Source organism: Mastigoproctus giganteus, chromosome 8, assembly GCF_048544385.1.
Source record: "Mastigoproctus giganteus isolate SK-2022 chromosome 8, ASM4854438v1, whole genome shotgun sequence".
Lineage (NCBI taxonomy): Eukaryota > Metazoa > Arthropoda > Arachnida > Uropygi > Thelyphonidae > Mastigoproctus > Mastigoproctus giganteus.
The window spans coordinates 208,880,277-208,899,573 of record NC_143582.1 but is presented as its reverse complement, the minus strand read 5'-3'; the positions used below and the strand labels follow the sequence as shown (position 1 = coordinate 208,899,573).

The 19,297-nt window shown below is 36.6% G+C and overlaps 2 protein-coding genes across 2 annotated transcripts in view; one reads left to right on the top strand and one right to left on the bottom strand.

The window, feature by feature from the left end:
• Dhc36C (Dynein heavy chain at 36C) overlaps positions 1-12,070 on the top strand; it is a 592,122-nt gene extending 580,052 nt beyond the window's left edge. The window contains exon 58 of the mRNA XM_090380456.1: positions 11,864-12,070. Within this exon, the coding sequence (XP_090236582.1) occupies positions 11,864-12,070 (207 nt within the window). The remainder of the gene's footprint in view (positions 1-11,863) is intronic.
• Positions 12,071-14,085: 2,015 nt separating this feature from the next.
• The window catches only part of LOC150082234 (angio-associated migratory cell protein-like), a 58,038-nt gene continuing 52,826 nt past the window's right edge, over positions 14,086-19,297 (bottom strand). Inside the window, exon 12 of the mRNA XM_090380455.1 lies at positions 14,086-14,161. Coding sequence (XP_090236581.1) covers positions 14,086-14,161 — 76 coding nt within the window. The remainder of the gene's footprint in view (positions 14,162-19,297) is intronic.

Genomic DNA, 19,297 nt, shown 5'->3' with positions numbered 1-19,297 from the left:
ATGGTTTGTATGGGCACTCAGAGTGGCCTGTGGCTATGCAGCCCCATTTTCAGCAGGGTTCGATGTACTGTGTTGTGACACATTACTCCCATCACCAACATTCCAATTACCGACATGTTGCGCCACAGTCGCCACGTACCATCTGGGAGAGCATTCGCTCACCTCAAGCATCGATGAGCTGTGGTCTTCCAACACCTTGCCGGCAGTTTGTGGGTTCCCCATCCTCGGACCACTTTCAATAGGTACTAACCACGGCTGACCGTAAGTATCCGACCAGCCGTGCCGTTTCATATATGCTCTGACCCAGTCGTCTGGCTATTACAATTTGGCCTTTGTCAAACTCGCTTAAGTCCGCTGCCTTTCCCATCTGAAGAACAGTAACATTGATCAACAGAGCTTAGTATCAGGTGTTTAGGAGGGTGCTGCGGTTGCAGAGTTGAACGGACACATCAGCAAGAAGCTCCACTTGATGTAAATGGCAGACAGTGACCAACGGCGGCAAGGAGGATTTCTTGGATTTTCCAGCTTCCAAAACCATGGAACTTGGATTCTTCATGTTGTGTACAGATGAAAACAACTAGTATTATTCAGGCAAGCTTGTTAGTTATAGTTGTTTTTAGCTATTGTTTGTTTCTTGAACGCATTTGCATGCAGTACGATTGTTACAGCATTAGCGATCCTACTATTACAGATTTTGATATTGCAACGCCTCAAAATTCCAAAAATTGGGATTTGTTGATCAAAATAGCTGGATACACGTTATTTGTGAGGGGTAACGTGAACTTAAGCTTATACATATACTTGCGTATAAGAGTACCTTTACAAGCTTCATGCAGAAGGTATTCGAAATGCGCAGAACTGTCCAAAGAATTACATTTCAGCCCCCCCAGCAATTAAATAATAATCAATAGTTAAAATTGCCCACGTCTCCCACCACACGCAGATCATGACCTAATAACTGTCAGAACAGCAGTATTCTGTGCCCTGACATGACAAAACGGGGTTGACCTGGGTACTCCCCAAGACTACCCTGCCATTAGTAGGAACCTGGGGCCCCACACCAAATAAGTAACCATATGGGGGAGGGGGATGTACAGGCAGCCAGGTAAGCAGATTAGCTGAAAAATATCAGTAAGCTGGTAGCAAGGGGATGCAATGTAGAATGAAAGACAATAAATAAGCTGGTCACTGAGTGAATTTGGAGTTATGGTAAAAGGGAATAAATGTCAGTTTTGGTGAAAGAAAGACGGGGGGGGGAAGAGAGTGAATGAGTGTTATGGTGATTGGGAATGAGTGGAAGAGCAAATGTAATTGGCTGAAAGAATACAAAGTTAATAATAACTTACACTACTTTATATATAGTAACAACACAAACACTATCACTGCATTCTCCCCTGGCCTGCAAAAAACTTGCAGCTAGGTCTGCACCACAACTGAAGAATAATAGTAAGTGGAGGTGCCCAGAGAGTGCAGTGCAGAAAGCAAGAGTCGAATAAATGAAATGAAAGACAAGAATGAATGAGAGTGTGTGTGAGAAAAAGAACACAAACCATAAATGTTACAGTTAAGTTCACACTAACCCTAGTTTTAATCTTTTATATTCTTTCTTATTTAGCTTAATTATTAAACATTAGTATTTAAATTACATTACACACCATTGCATTTCCTCCTGGTGTGGGAGAAAGAGATGAATGAGTGAGCGAAAAAAAAAAAAAATTTATATATATATATATATAACCTAACAAAAAAAAAATATATTCTAAACTATAAAAAAAAAAGTATAAAAATAGAATGCAAGCAGAGTAAAAATGTCGATTATGATTGAAGTAAATGTGTCTCACCCCACCCCCTCACCTGGTGGGTTCCCCACTGGCAGCTAACATATCCCACCCCCCAGAGTGGGATGGGCAGTTTGACCTTCCTACTGGATTCGACAAGACATGGACCTGACAACCATCAGCGACAGAGACATACTGCAGCTTTGCTGCCAATATGCCATTTGGCGATCTGAACTGGGTGCTCTAACCCAGTTTCCTTTAAAACCCCATCCCCAGACAGGGGAAGGAGGAGATGGGTCTCTGTCTCCCCCCCTACCTCCCACCATACTTTGCATGGTGGAGCTTGTCCCCACTGATCTCTTTTGGGATGCCTACTCTATTGTCCCTATCCTTCTACCTGTTTCCCACTCTAACTAAACCGACCAAGTATGCCCCTAACAATGCTGTGAAATTCAAATCAGTGTCAAAAAATTCAACTGCTTTCTTGTAAACCTCTTTTGGCCTTCACAAATTCTAGTGTTCATTTCCCCCTTTATATATATACACAGTCGAACTTCCCTATAACGAATTTGATAAATCCAGCGAAAAAATTCGTTATAGAGAAATTTCGTTATACAGAGAATATCTTTTTTATTAGAAATTGTTATTTAATTAGAAAATGAAAATACATTTATTTTTAATGTATTTTATTTCAAAAGCACTTATTTAAATTACGTTTACACAATTTTTGCCGGTACGTATCACAAATTAAAAAAAGCTGTAATTTTCGTTTGTACAGTACAATTAAAAAATGTCCGATTCTCAAAGAAAACCTCACATTTGTTCAGAGCATTAAAAACATTATCAGGAACATTTTCACAAAACTGTAGACCCATACGAACCGTTTTAAAAGCGTTAATCATTTCTTCATGAGTTGGCTTTTCTGCGGGTTGTTCTGATGTGTCTTCAGCATCATCGTTAATTTCTTCGTGATCATGGTTGCATCTAACACTGTTCAGCAGTATTTCATCTTCATTTGGATGTTCTGTTGTAGTCAGATCTTGATCTACATAAACATAACTATCCAGTGTTATAGTGTTATTTCATTTTCGATGTTTCCGGACGATTCTAATAATGTCCAAAAGTTTTTCAGTTGTGAAAGGGGCAGTTCATTTTGTTCATCCAGTTAATGTTCGACTTCTGTATTCAATGCAAATCCCGCTTTCGAAAAAACAATTTTGAATAGTGTCTTCAGTGATATCGTTTGTTTACACTTTTGCCAGTTCAGAGATGCAATCTATAAGGTTAATTGTAACCTCCAAGTTTCTATTTTCTGATAATGCATTGACAGTCTTCATTATTATTCTCTTTCGATAATGAAATTTAAAATTTTTAATAATGCCTTGGTCCAGTGGCTGGAGTTTTGACATCACGTTTGGTGGTAAAAACAATAACTTCACACTTTTAAGTTTGGCAGAAATACTGGCAGGATGTGCTGGACAATTGTCAGTTACCAACACGATTTTCTTTTTTTCTTTTGTTATACGCCTGTCTAGTTTTAATATCCAGTCTTCTAAGATATCACTGGTCATCCATGCTTTTTTTTATTAAAGGTGTAGTCAACTTCCAAAAATTTTGTGCCTCTAAAACATCTTGGGTTTTTTTTGATATTCCGATGACTAAAAGTCAATTTTTCACTTCCTGTCATATCTGCTTCAACTAGCAGTGATTCTTTCTTTGCTTTGTTTTCCGCCAAAACATTTATCATCCTTAAAAGCAAGTGTTCTATTCAATAAACATTTAAAGAATAAACCCATTTCGTCAGCATTAAAAACATCCTTAGGTTCATATTCTTCCAAAATCTTCTTTAAGGTATTGTTCCTCCAACTGTTGTAATCTTCTTCACTTACATTAACACTTTCTCCACAAATAACCTTTTCCACAATTCTGTGGCGCTTCTTAAATTTATCTAGCCACCCAGTGCTTGCATTAAATTCTGTATGTCCCAGGGTTTGTGCAAATTTCAGAGCTTGTTGCTTAATTATTGGACCCGATATTGGTATATTCTTTTCACGTATCATTTGCACCCATTTAAAACAGCTTTATCAACATCTTCGTATATACACAACTTAATTCGCTTCTTGTCTGCTCCTCCTTCAATTGCATTTAAAATTGATTCTTGATTTTTTAAAATCGTAGATAAGCTGCTTGCAGGTATGCCATATTTCTCCACAATATCTTTTTTCTTAAAACCCTGGTCAATATCATGAAGAATCTTTACTTTATCATTAATACCTAAACACTTTCTCTTCGACATTGTTTCCACAAATGTAAAAATTACTGGACTGCAGCTCTTGCTCATACATACACCGCAAACTTCACTGCGCTGGCCATAGGAATTGTTAGTACCGCCTACTCAATGACGTTCACTTGCCAATTCAACAGTATCACGTGACTTTTCCTATCAATCACTTTGAAGAAATATACGACTTTCGTTCATACAAGTATATACACGAAAGAAAGTTTACGGTTAATGTATGCTGTATGTTACTTTTCAGAAAAAAAATAAAAAATACAAGAGCATATAACCTATGTGATTGATGACAAATTGTTCTAAAAAAAAAAAAATTCATGAAAACCATCTACTGGGAGTCCAGTTAGATGAGAACGGACATATCATATAATGATTGACAAGAAGGTCACACGGTACGGTTGAGGTGAGAAGCGAACGTCACTCAGTAGGCGTTACTAAAAACGGACTATGGTAGCATTCTATGTATTGCCACCGCAGCACGCTAAAGGCTTACCACAGCGAATTTTGTTTTCCCCTGAGCCAACATCAATTTACAAATCTATCCTATTTATTTTAAAGTTTATGACCATTTTTAAGAAAACCCATTTGGTTTTATAACTGTAACAAAAATGAAACAAAGACCTTCCTACGGAACACAAGTGTTCACTAAAAGGATGATTAATTCCAGATGCTAATGCGTAATTTCGGAGGGAAGGAGGTCGTATATTTGAGCCGCTGTTTAGCAGTATATGCTTGAAAATCTTCAAAAATGTTTTTACTAATTTTTTTTTAAAATTCGTTATAGAGAGACTAACACTTCGCTATATGGGGTTAATTTTACATGTAATTTCGTTTCGAGGTGCAATGTTTTGCAAAAAAATTTGTAATATAGAGAAATTCGTTAAATAGAAGTTCGTAATAGAGAAGTTCCACTGTGTGTATATATATGTATATAGGTCTTGCCACTGAAATCCTTGGAAATTAGGTGGTGAGCCTTCCAAAGTACTTAGGTAATATACTGGGTGCCTGACTTGCCTCCTTATGGAAAAGTGTGGGCAACAGGCGGGGGGGTACCAATAGCTAAATGGTCAGAGAAACAACAGAAAATAACACTACACAACCAACAAGCCACTCCCCCCACACTTTTTAAATCTCTGGCTTCCACAGAGTTCTGTGTCACTTACAAAGAATACAACACAGAGATGGGGGAAACCCCCCGGTGCAGTCAGACAACTAACACACTTTACAGTATCAGGTGTTTTTATACCGTGTCCCATCCCACGCATGTGCCGTAGTTCACTTGCAGTTGCTTCGATTTGCATAGCAACTCACTGGTCATAATGTTTTGGCTCGTCGGTATATATTATAAAGGTATCTTTTATTCTGGTACAATCTCACTAATTTAAGCAAGACAGTTATTACACTACATCCTTAATTTATAGTTTGTATATTGTACAAGGTTTCTTAAAAAGATGTACAGACATTTTAATTATACATATTTAATCATGTATTTAATAGTTGAACTTAATTTTTTCACCATTGGCAAGTATATTTTACTGATAAAAGATGGCATTAATTTTAAAACAAAAGTGAAACGATAGTGCAAAGCAATTTTGAAGTGGCTGGAAGTTCAAAGATAATGGAGATGTGAATTTGTCACAAAACAGTACTGTGCAAGGTTTATACAAGTAAAGATCTACGCTGTTGTTATCGAATAAGTAATGGTCTAGTATGGCCGTATTGTGCCTTTCAAGGTTTCTTAATCAGTTTTAACATTTGAGTTAGTCTGAATAAATTTGCAAATGGCAGTTAGAAACAAATATAGACACTAATTCTTTTCAGAAATACAAATTCTGACAGATTTGTTTCTTTGCCTACTATTATATGTTGCAGTGCTATTCCCACAGGTGTGATTGATACATTAAGGACGTGCATCTAGCACTTTATAGATAAGTTTATTGTGAATATATAGTAACAGTATTGGCATTGAGATGGATCTTCCAGTGAGCAAATAAATATGTATTAAGCAAGTATGGCCTATGAATGCCCTGGAAAGAAGAACTTCTTCTTCTATTTAGCCAACTTGCACAGGCAAGGTTTTGTTTTATCTGCCTTGGTTTGTTGTTGTTGGTCTGCCATATCTGTATTCATTGGACTTGGCACACAGTTGGTATAATAGATCTGTAATCAGTCAAAGGAACTTTGAGGCACATCGGTTTCTGTTGAGTGATTTGAAGCTTGGTCTGTACATTCATTTCCAGGTATCCCGCACGAGCTGGAATCCTACACAAGGTAACTGTTCGGTGCAGTTTTCTCTAGCTGAATTAGCATTGAAAAGAAATTGAAACTTTCAAAGTGCAGTGGCTGCATTAGTGAACAGTAGTACTGTTCTGTAATGTAGCCATTGCACTTTGAGTCTGTGTATATAAATGGTCTATAAGATCCAACTCATTGACAGGTGAGGAAATTACTGATATGGCAGTACAGCAATTTGCACAATCACTTTAAATATCTGTAATGTAAACTGCTTGTGAGACTGGAATCAGCAGAGTAAGCTTACACCAACAATCATAAAAAAAGCTAAGTGTAAATCTGATATGCCAAAACTGCTGCATGATGTGAATGAAGATGATTGTCCCAATCACAGAGTTGAGTTTTGTGAATGGTTAAGAGTGAATATGAATGAGGATGCAAGATTTTTAGACAAGACTATTTGGCCAAATGAGGCAGTATGCAAGCTCAGTGGTACAGTGAACAAACATGATTGTGTGCATTGGCCCCCTGATAATCCAAACATTGCATTGAATTTACCAAAATTTAGTCTGGGGTGTCTCATCCATGGGAATTATTGGATCATATTTTTCTGAAGGACCATCACAGTGACACTGTATTTACATCTATATACTTGTATGTGCCAACCATTTACGGGCTGATGAGGATGACATGGTGCACCCCACATTATTATCATTATGTAAGGGCCTATCTTGATAAATCATTTCATAGACCATTGGCTGACAAGGAAATGAGAATATTCAACACTTCCTCATCAGCAGCCCACAATTTACCTGATTTAACCCCACTTGGCATCTACTTATGAGGATACATGAAGGATGTGGCATATGATAGAAAACAGCCACACTTGGAGTGGATGGGTGAAATGAGAAGGGTGTGGTTTTTTTTGGCTGATGCTACATAAGCTTGCTTTCTTGCATCATATGCCTTTGCTAATACTTCAATAATTAAACAATCAAGTGATGCTATACCAACAATCAACATTGGAGAACATCTTTTGTTTGGTTGTTTGTTGCTGTTAGAAATACCTAGAAGCAAATGATAGATAATTTGAAAATCTGTGCTAGTTCACCATTTGCTACGAACTATTGTACACCCAATAATAATAGGTGCTCAGGTTTCTAATAACTATTTTTTATTTCCTAAAATACATGCATATCTTTTTGTGCCATTTTTCAACCGTACAGCTTTTGTTTGTGAGAAATTGCTTTCAAGCTGTACTGCATTTGTATGACCTCATATTTAATCTTCCTGCTTCTGAACATGTGATAATATAATTAAAAGATAGCACACCCACTCTTCACTGATAGCTGGAAATCAGATACCAGTTGAGATCAGAAACTACTGTCCAGTTATCATCCAAGATGTTTGTAACTGATAAGATTTATCAGCTACAGACATCTGATATATTTTTCTTGTTTAATGTGGAATCCAACATTAAAGAGTACATACTTCTTGAACCTTCTATCATCAAAAATGCATGGCATATACTCTTATGCCTGCAGAATGCAGTTAATGAAAATTGAAAGTATACATGGGGCATCATTTTCAGATTAATATTCATTTCGACAACATTATATTTTAATAGATACAGTTATTAATTCATTGGTGTATCCCTCATTTATGTGTATAAAATAAAATGCAAAAATATAACCAACTGTTAGTTTTATGTTTTAGAAAAATATATTAAACAATTACTAACTTATTTAAACAGCCATCTGACAAACTTAGCACAAGATTTTATTATGAGTGAAGGATATATATACTTTTTAAATCTAAAAAACAAATAAAAATACAATCAAATATTCATCATTTATAAAATAAAGCATTTCCTGTATGTGTAGTCCCATTAAAACATGAAAATCAGGTAGGTAACTAGATAAAAGCAGCCACTTTTCACTACCTCTGCATTTCATATTTATTGCTCACACTATCACTTTCAGGCGCCTCCGTAGCCAGGTGGGCAGGAGCAGCAGTGCGTAACACACACTTCTTGATTAGACCAGGGTTCGAGCCCGTGCCCACCAAATACAGAGGATGTGGAAAGGTCAGGGAATGACCACCGCATATCAGCCCCGGAGCAATATAGCCTTAGCTGCTAATGCTCCTAAAAAAAAACTATCACTTTCAAGATGGCTATCACTACGTAACTGTCATAGAGACCATTTGGATGAGTCTGAGGTTACAATAAATCCCTTGATACACCAGCATGATGGTCTCTTTCACCATGGCTTTTGCAGACTTTTAACAAAGTGGAAACCTAAATATTTTTCATAACAAATTGATTCTCTGCCTGTAACTGCACTGTTACTGATAATTTCTGAGTGTTATTTTTTTTTTTTTTTATATATTTTTTTTTATGAGAACCCCAAACACGAGAGGTATAAGAACCTATAGTACTTAGTACCGTGCTTGGGTTGAGAAGACGAAAGAAGATATTTGTTGATATTGGACTTGAACTTCTGTAGATTGTAGTTTTCAGGAAATACGTATGAAGGAAGGTTGTTCCAGAAAACGGCAGTTGAATGAATAAATGAGGAAGATGAAAAGTTGGTTCTGTGGGTTTGAAGTTGGACAGTAAATGGATGTTGGCTGGTGGCAGCACGTGTTCGGACTGTTTTGAAAGAGAGAGCGGGAATTATAGAAGCCAATTCAGAAGAACAGTGCCCATGGAAGTATCTGTAGAAGAGGCATGCAGCAGAAACAGTGCGTCTATGAGAAAGCGAGTGGAGAGACTCTGTTAGAGATGAATCATTAATTAACCTAACTGCCCTCTTCTGAATGGAATCAAGAAGCCTGAGAGAGGTTTTGGGGGCACCACCCCAGATGTGGGAACAATATTCCATGGCAGGGCGGATTTGCGATTTATACAGAGTGAGCAGCTGTTTGGAAGAAAAGTAACGGCGAGAGCGAAAGAGAAAACCAAGTTTTTTAGATGCAGAGGAAGCAATATTTGTAATGTGCTTGTGCCAAGAGAGATTAGAAGTCAGGGTAATCCCCAAAAGAGATATATCATTTTTAGAAGGGTTGAAATCAACTAAGTTGTCTTTGCCCCACTGGAGAATTACCTGAAGATCGGCATTTAAGGAATTGGCAGCAGATTTTCGAGAACTTGAAGCTGATTGAGCTGGACAAGGTTTCTCAAAATGGAAAGTTGAATGCAATGTGCTATCATCGGCAAAACTATGGATAGGATTTCCAGTCAATGGAAGAAGGTCATTGATATAAAAGAGGAAAAGAGTGGGGGAAATAACTGAACCTTGGGGGACACCGGCATTAGTGGAGAAGTTACAGGCCGAGATCCATCTACCATCACCCTCAGTGAGCGATCAGAAGGAAAACTGGATAACCAATTACTAAAAACAGTTGGCAAACCATAAGATGGAAGCTTGTTTAGAAGACCTTTATGCCAAACACGATCAAAAGCCTTTGAGATGTCAAGAGCAACTACTTGTGTTTCACCGAACCTTTCCATTGAATTAGTCCATAAATGGGTAACATAAGCCAGAATATCACCAGTGGATCGACACTGACGGAATCCATACTGGCGATCGTTGATCAGATGGAAGGTTTCTAGGTAGTTTAAAAGTTGGCGGTTAATTGATTTTCTCCATTACTTTAGAAAGAGTAGAAGTAATTGCAATGGGATGATAATTGGATGGGAGGGATTTGTCACCCTTTTTAGGAACTGGCTGGATATGAGCAAATTTCCAAGCAGAAGGAAAAACACCTTTGGAATAAGAAAGTGAAAAAAGGCAGCAAAGAATAGGAGTAAGTTCAGGAGCACAGGTTTTGAGAACAAGTGGAGAAATACCATCAGGACCTGGAGCTTTCGTAGCATCAAGATTCATCAAAATCCTTCTGATATCCTTTTGACGGAAGACCACAGGAGGCATTGAATGGAGCGTGTTAGGAATGGTGGGAGGTGTTTTACCAAGGTCATTAATACATGAGCTGGAAGAAAAATGGGATGCTAGCAGGTCAGCTTTACCCTTGGCTGAAGTGACAACAGAACCATCTGGTTTGGACAGAGGTGGGAGCAGAGATGGGCAAAAGTTGCGGCCAATAGCTTTGGCAAGAGACCAGAATGCTCGGCTACCATTAGGGCAAGAAGCAAGTTTTCTACTCTTAGCCTGTTCAAAGTCTAGTTTGGACTGATTAATAACTGCTTTACAATTGTTGCGAGCTTTGGTGTAGGCAGAAAATGAAACTGAAGAATTAGAAACAAGCCAATTACGATATGCAACGTTCTTCTCTTGGACAGCCTTAGCACATTTATTGGAAAACCAAGGTTTAGATAAAGGATGAGATTTTAAAGTGGAGTGGGATAAAGGATTCCATTCCTGCAAGATTAATTTCACTGACACGATCTGAGCAAACGTTGACATCAGAAGTTTTGAAACAGTAATAAGACCAAGGAAAAGAAGAAAAGAAGTCTCGCCGGTCATCCCATTTTGCATTCTTGTAATGCCAAACAATACGAAGTTGGGAATAGCCATGAGATAAAGGTTCCATTGGAGAAGAGACAATCACCAAGTTGTGATCTGAAGTGCCTAAAGGACCTCTCACTTCAACCTTGTACTTAGAAGGGTTGTTTGTGAGAAAAAGATCAAGCGTATTGGCTGTATGATTAGGATTGTCTGGTATTCTTGTAGGTAAATGAACAATCTGTGCTAGGTCATTAGTAATTGCAAAAGCCTCAGCATCTCGACCTGGTGTGACTAGAAAACGGAAGCCAGCTGGAGTTGTGAACGTTAAAATCACCAAGGAAAATTACCTCACTGTTAGGAAAGTTGGACTGGAGAAAGTCAAGTTGCAAAGAGAGGAAGTCAAAGAGCTCCAAGTGATTAGTGGAGTTGGGAGAACGGTAGAGACAACAGATGCATTTTACACAATGAGGTAGAGAGATTTTAAGCCAGAGAAGATCAAAGAGAGGAGATTCCAAATTGCCAAGTCTCTGACAGGGAATATCAGAACGGACATATGCACAAGTACCACCTTTGAGGCAAAAGGAATCATACAGCAAATAATTTGGACATCTGAGATAAGCAGTAGTTGAATCAACTGATAACTGAGATTCAGTCAGGAAAAAGTACATGGGGTTTGGAAGACTGCAAGTAGAAATGGACATCGTTGAGATTGGAATTGAGACCACGTATATTTGTGAAATGAATTAGGAAGTTATTATATGAATAGGTCATGAGAGATGATGTCCCTAATCACAGCCACTCAGATTTATGAATTTTTTAGAGATTTTCTCAAGATGTCTAAGTTCTTGAATATCACTTAAAACATTCATTCACAGTAAAATGCCATGTCTGGAACTTATGCTAATTTTTCTGTGACTATATATATAAGTAACTGCATTGATATTATACATAATTAAACTATTAGTAGATGAGCATTTAAATATTCATTATAATATATTTTTCTCCAGTGTAAAGCCAAAAGGTATAGGTGTTCCATATTTGTGCACATTGCTGCATTCTTCTAACTGCTGTATATTTCTATATTTTGTTAGATATGGCTAAGACCCCTAACAAGACAAGAATATGTTCCCCGACCCAGTTATCTCTGTCCAGTTTATAAAACCAGTGAAAGAAGAGGAACCCTGTCCACCACAGGTCATTCTACAAACTTTGTAATGTCTATGCGAATCCCTACAGACCAACCAGAAAAACACTGGATCTGTAGAGGTGTAGCATTACTGTGTCAACTAAGCACTTAATGTTACTACTGTTGAATATGTTGTTCTGTATATATGTATATTTATAATTTTGTCATCTGCAAGAGTTATATATTATTTCTACAGTACAGTTATGTACAAATTTTTTTTCATCTGCATTTAAGTGTAGGTTATTGAAAGGCATGAAGATTGTATTATTGATCACTGTAAATATTTACTTTTTCTAGACAAAACTTTTGAGAATTTTTTCTTGTTACTAAATTCTGTTTGTAATTACTAATTAACAGAATTAGTAATTGCTTTCCTTTGTATAATGCTTCTGGATATCTGTCTGAATAATATAACTTAATGACAGTAATATAAGGGATGAGATGAATGGCTCTGAAGTGCATTAATTTTCAAGGATAAGAGGAAACCTGTGATAATATATTCCTTGTTTTGAATGATACTATGCTTTATGTATATGTAGTGATGTACTAATACATAGTTTTATAAATATTGCAGGATGCTCAATTACGCTCTAGTTAGTAATTGATACAGAGGACTGACTATATTTTTTTATCATTTTTAACTTGAAGTTATTTCACTGTTGACAAAGAAAATCTAAGGTTTTTGTTAGTATTTCCTTTGTTGATAAAGTAAGGTATAATGTACAAATGTAAGTGATATTTCAAACTGTTGTAATATTCTTCAAATAAAAACTGTTAAGTGACTAAAAATTTTATTATATGCTTATTTAATATATAACTGAACTTGCTTAAGCTGCTGCTGAGTACTACTATATACATATCACAGTTTCTGTGTCACAGAATTCAAAATATGGATTTTTCTGAATATTTACCTTGAATGTATTCAGAAAAAATTTTAAGGCCCAGTAACTCCCAGTAATATTACATTATTATATGCAAATTATATGCATTTGTTTTGCTGCTTTTCACCTAGTCACCACAGCATGACAGACGTTTCCAAACTCCACTCAGGAAGGTCATCCTCCTGCAGGCCAATCCCAATGGACCCACCATCAGCAGTCATTCCAACTCAACACAAATAGGCTCAAACTCTCTGAGACAATGCACTCAGAGCAATAGAGGAAAGATGATGTTAGCCCCCAACCAGCTGAACTTGCTCCCTTGGCTCCTCCCTGACTTTCTCTCCTGATGTCTATCCCTTGTTGTGATGGCATGCTCCCAGCCTGTCTGATCCAGAGATCCAGCTACAGTATATATCTGCAACATTTCTTTATTCCTTTATGTAGCAGAAGGATCCTCTGCTTTGCTATAGGATCTGACCATAACTACAAAAGTGTGGCAAGTTCAGTTAATTTGTTGTTTAGCCTCCAAGCAAAAATTTCAGGAAAGGAATCATGCAGGGTAGTTGTAGTCCAGATTTCCTTCATACACAGGGAAGCATTATTATGCCATAGCTCATTTTTCAGAATAAAAACCCATATATAACTAGTCTATGTAAATACTTTTTTTGTTCTATTTACACATGAAAATGTTTTATAAAGTGCTTTATTTTCCCTCCTTGTTCATCCCCGACAAAGAGCAACATATAAACCGATATCTCGAAATGGTAAAAATTAATTATCACAAACTAGTTTACATTTCAAACAAAAAAAATTAACATTATTTGATCTTCCGCCTGAGAACTAAATAATGATCTGACATACAAATTAGCCAAATTTAAAAACATACAAAACATTAAACAAAATTGAATTAGTATTCTTACTCAAGCTGATGAAGATTAGCTCGGGTAATTAAATTTTGTTTTGGCAGGATGGGGCACAACTTATTTCATGATATGAAATAATTTGTGAGAATAATCAATTTCTTTTACAAGATCCATTCATCATGTGTTTCATATTTTTGGCCACTCTATATAGTTTGGAAAACTTGTAAGTTTGCCAAGTATTGACCTATGTGAAGTTCTGTTCAATTCCATACAATTTTAAATTAAATGATGTTAATATACATAGGTTTTAATTTGGCATTACATAAAGCAATGCTTTTTATTTAAATTTATCAAAAATAAATACATTATACAAAATGTTTTATTTATGTATCCCTTCCAATAGTCCGGAAAACTTTGCAAGTTTTATCTTCAGATGCTGTCACTATAATACTCCTGTCCCTGAAAAGAAAATGAGTCCTCTATCAGAAGGGGGAACCTACTAAACTAATTCGTAAACACAAATTTTTATACCATTCTTTGATGATTTACTGTAAAAAAATGAGACATCTTTAAAATAGGATAACCTCTTAAATAACATGAATCACAAATGCAACTATCAATTTTAAACATAATTTAAATTTTCAGTTTCAATCAGTAATTAAAATGACTGCTGGTCACCAAATGCAAAGCCATACAGTTCTGCAATAAGTATATTAAATAAATACGTGAAAGTCATAACACTTCACTGAATGGGATCAGTGCACACAATCACCTTAATGGCAAAACTGCCCACACCTGTGATAATGGAAAACATGTATGGAACATTTATTTAACATCCTGTAATCAATTCCTTGAAAACAACTAATCTGTAAAATCAATCTAAAATTTATGTACATTCTTCTGATCATCATGAATTCTTACATGACAAACCAGACTGTGTTTTTCATAAATGCCTTTGTGAGGGGGGGGGGACGATAGCCATACTTTTATTCTTTGGCAGGCAGTGTATCTTGTTTATATTTTATTTTTCTGATAAAGTGCATAAGAATATGGCCATTGTACTGTTCATATGAACACTTAGGATAAAGTATTCTGTGAAACTTGTAAGTTTGCCAAGTATCAACCTATGTGAAGTTTATGACGAACCTTTGTACTTGTCTCTCACTGGTCTTTAATAATTCCTGACAGAGAGTGGAGGGGAGTACTTTGGCATGTATTTATAGACTGCTAACTATTAGCAAATGCAAGAACTCCAGAACAGCCACAATGGATTTAGAGGAGTGACATCTCATACATTCATTTTTTAATAATGTCTTCACAGCTTTCCAAATTAGATAAGGGGGGAAGGGCATATTGGTTACAGTACATGGGAAATGAAAAACCCACAGCACAAAGTTTGTTTGATGGCTAACTTTTCCCGAAGTGTTTATACAACCAGATTGATTATTTTTGCTTTTTTAAATTACACATTATATAGCTACAGTTTAACAATTCCAACATATGCACTGTAATAATTTTTGTTGCAAATCACAAAAGGATTGTGAGGTGCTAGAGTTACCTGCAATCATGCTGTAATTGAATAGACTGAACAAACAAAAAAGGCTAGAGGTAAAAACTAATACTTGAACACTACACATGACTATGCAGCATTTTGCACAAGATGGTGTAGCTGGAATGACGCAAGGAATCCAAACACGTGCAATCCTAAAGGCAAATGTCGACCCTCACTACAAGCAAAAAGTGAAAGATAAACATGGTAACCTCTTAGGTAGCACTGATCACTCTGGATCCCAAACAATTGTATTTCATTTTATTTTCTATTTGATCTCTTTAGCTTTTTTCTTTGTTTGTTCAGGTTGTTCAATGTTCAGCATGATAGCAGGTACCTGTAACACCTCACACGCATCATTAATTCACGTAGACAACTTCATGCTTGATTAGATTTATTTTTTCCAAAGCCTGGAAAATGCAGTTTGCAGCAAAAATTCCCACATGACATAGGTGTTAGTTGCTAACACCATGTACATCTTAAATATTTTTCAATATTTTCCAGAGAAAATTAATAAAGCAATTCAGTTAAGTGCTTATTTGCCAGTTTTTTTTATTATTATCATTTTAACATTAGTAATCACTGTACCTTAGTTTCTAATTTATAAATTTCAACCAATGGCCCATAGGAGATAAAAAAATAAAGTTAACAAACAAAAAGTTAATCAAATAAAGAAAGAAAACATTTTAGGGCTAAAGCCTCGTGTAGAAGTTTACACAGGTTAGTGTAAATGCATCATTTTAGTAGGCAGCAACCTATGAAAGCAGTTAAGAATTGGCATCATTTAAGTTTAATCTCATACTGTGAATACCTTCACAATGAGTTGCCATGATATTGCACTACCTCGAATAAGTAACGTTTCGCCAATGGGAAAGACTATTGTTATTTATTCTCAGTGGGTGGGCAGGTACCCTGTTGCAATAATGACAACCCAGTTACGAAGTATGACTCCACAATATGAGAGATGCCTGATGGTGTGCAACTAGTTATCAGTCCGAAAACATTTTAGGGCTAAAGCCTCATGTTGCATAGAAGTTTACAGACGTGCAGGTTAGTGTAAATGCATCGTTTTAATACGCAGCAATCTACTAAAGTAGTTAAGAATTGGCATCATTTAAGTATACACCGATGAGCCAAAACATTATGACTACCTACCTATATGATGTTGGTCCTCCATATGCAGCCAAAACAGCTTGTACCCAACAAGGCATGGATGCTACAAGATTTCTAAATGTATCTTGTGGTATCTGGTACCAACACGTAACCAGCAGATCCTTTAACTCCTGTAAGGTCCACGGTCCAACGCAGATCGGAGTTGCTGTTCCAACACAAACCACAGATGCTCGGATGGGATTGATGTCTGGGGAATTTGGAGGCCAGGGCAATACCTGGAAGTCTTCCTTGTGTTCAGGAAACCAGTCTCAAACAATCCAGACAGTGTGGCATGGTGCATTATTCTGCTGAAAGACAGCACCGCCAGATGGGAAGACTGTTGCCATGAAAGGGTGTACCTGGTCAGCAATGATGTTTAGGTAGGTGGTAGATGTCAGAGTGCCTGGCACATAGATGACTGGACCCAGGGTATCCCAGCAGAACATCACCCAAAGCATGACACCACTGGCTTGTTTTCATCCCACGGTGCATCCAAGTAAACGACACACACGTACCTGGCCGTCGACATGGTACAACAGGAAACGTGATTCATCGGACCAGACAACCTTCTTCCAATCACTCAAGGTCCAGTACTTGATGCTCACATGCCCACTGTAGGCGCTGTTGTCGTCCGTGAACCATGGTTAGCATGGGCACTTAGAGCAGCCTGAGGCTACGCAGCCCTATTTTCAGCAAGTTCGGTGTATTGTGTTGTGACATGTTACTCCCGTCACCAGCATTCCAATTAGCGGCGAGTTGCGCCACAGTCACCCTTCTGTTGCCACGTACTATCTGGGAGAGCCTTGGATGACCACGGCTCATCGAGCATCAATGAGCCGTGCTCATCCAACACCTTGCCGCAGTTTGTGGGTGTTCCCTCCTTGGACCACTTTCGGTAGGTACTAACCATGGCTGACTGTGAGCATTCTACCAGTCGTGCCATTTCGGATATGCTCTGACCCAGTCATATGGCCATTACAATTTGGCCTTTGTCAAACTTGCTTAAGTCCGCTGCCTTTCCCATCTGATGAACAAGGGTAACACTGATTAACAGAGCTCAGAATCAGGTGTTTTTTACAGTGTCCTGACCCACGCACGTACCGTAGTTCACCTGCAGTTGCTTCAATTTGCATAAGGACTTGTTGGTCATAATGTTTTGGCTCATCGGTGTATCTTATGTTGTGAATAGCTTCACGAGTTGCTATGATATTGCACTACCTTGAATAAGTAACGCTTCACCAATGGAAAAGACGATTGTTACTTATTCTCAGTGGATACCACCACCCAAATGGCACCGTTTGTAATATCTCACAATGAGATATACTTAAATGATGCCAATTCTTAACTACTAAAGTAGTTAATTGGCCTCATATTGCTGCATACTAAAATGATGCATTTACACTAACCTGTACATCAAATAAAGAAATTAGCAAAAAAGGAAGCTGCCAATGCATTCTCCATTTATATGAATTTCAACTTTAACAAATTCATGCTTCATTAGATTTAATGTCCAAAAAACCTAGAAAATTGCAGATCACAAGGTTGCTGGTTTCCAGATGCACTGGTACTATTAATATTTCTTGGATAATATCTTTTCAAGCAATTAGTTTACTAATAAATAATAACAAAGATAAATACAATGGATAAGTAAAATTTTTTTTTTGCAAACTTTTCAGAGAATCTCAGCTTTTATAAACCAAAAATTGAACAACAGCTGACGAGCACCCCCCCTATCAAATTTTAAAAGCTATTTTTGTGCTACCATCTATTATAAATTGTATTATAATTTAGAAACACAGATAGGAGATGGTAGCACTTACAGAAAAAGATTTGTAACATATCTGAAACAACCTTGAAAAATGTATATTACGTATACACTCCAGGAAAGATTAATCAAGTGAAGCCTTTTAAATTTTGTAGATTAATTTGAAATAATATTAGTTTTATAGATGCATACAATAATTATTTATTTCTAATCAGAATAATGCCAATATTGCATATGTTTTAGTGCCATAATGATAACACTTGTGTGGGAACTTAACAATTTCCCAGCTAGCTATTTCACTGCTAATTGGTACCTCATCAGTGGAAAATCATACATATAAGACTCCAAAGGAAAAGGAAAGTAGCAAAAATTTACATAAATTTACTTAAATATCATCTTCCAGTAGATTGGAAATTTAATGTTCCTCTTGGAAATTAGCAAGTCTTAAACACAGGCATTTTCCCATGTTTCTAGGATTTATTTAGGATTTTATGGCGCATTAGCATCTAAAGCTAAAATGCACCCCATGTTTCTAAACTGAAGTTTAGAAACACAGGAAGCATTTAGAAACTGCACATCTGTGCATTTTTTTATTTATTTATTTATTTCTATAACTTAATCAATATTGCTGGTATTTATACTCCTAATGTAGTACCTTAATTATTTCCTGTTTTAATTTACATATTAATTTAATTATTTAATGTTTCTTTACAGAATTAATATTTATTTAATATTTCAATAGCTTATAATTAGCATCTTTACCTTGTTAATCCAAGGCCCTCACTAGTAAAGATGGGTTAAAATTATAATCCGGCTTTCCTAAGTAATACTTTTATTCTTTCTTTTAGCTCTTTTGTCTTTCTTTATCTTAACATAAAATTTTAATATTTAATACCCCCCCCCCAACCGTTATCTAAGTTGACATTTGGTTTCTACCTGGAGTTTTGGATTGGCTTTGCTTGCCTAAACATAACGTCAATGCATCCAGTTTATTTTTCATTAGTAGTCCTTTATTCAAATGCTTCCCAATTGTGTCAATTACCACAAAAACAGTTGTGGTGGAAATTTCTAAAATTTAGTTAACAGTATACAACATGCTTCTCTTGAAAGTAATGTCTTGAATATTGAG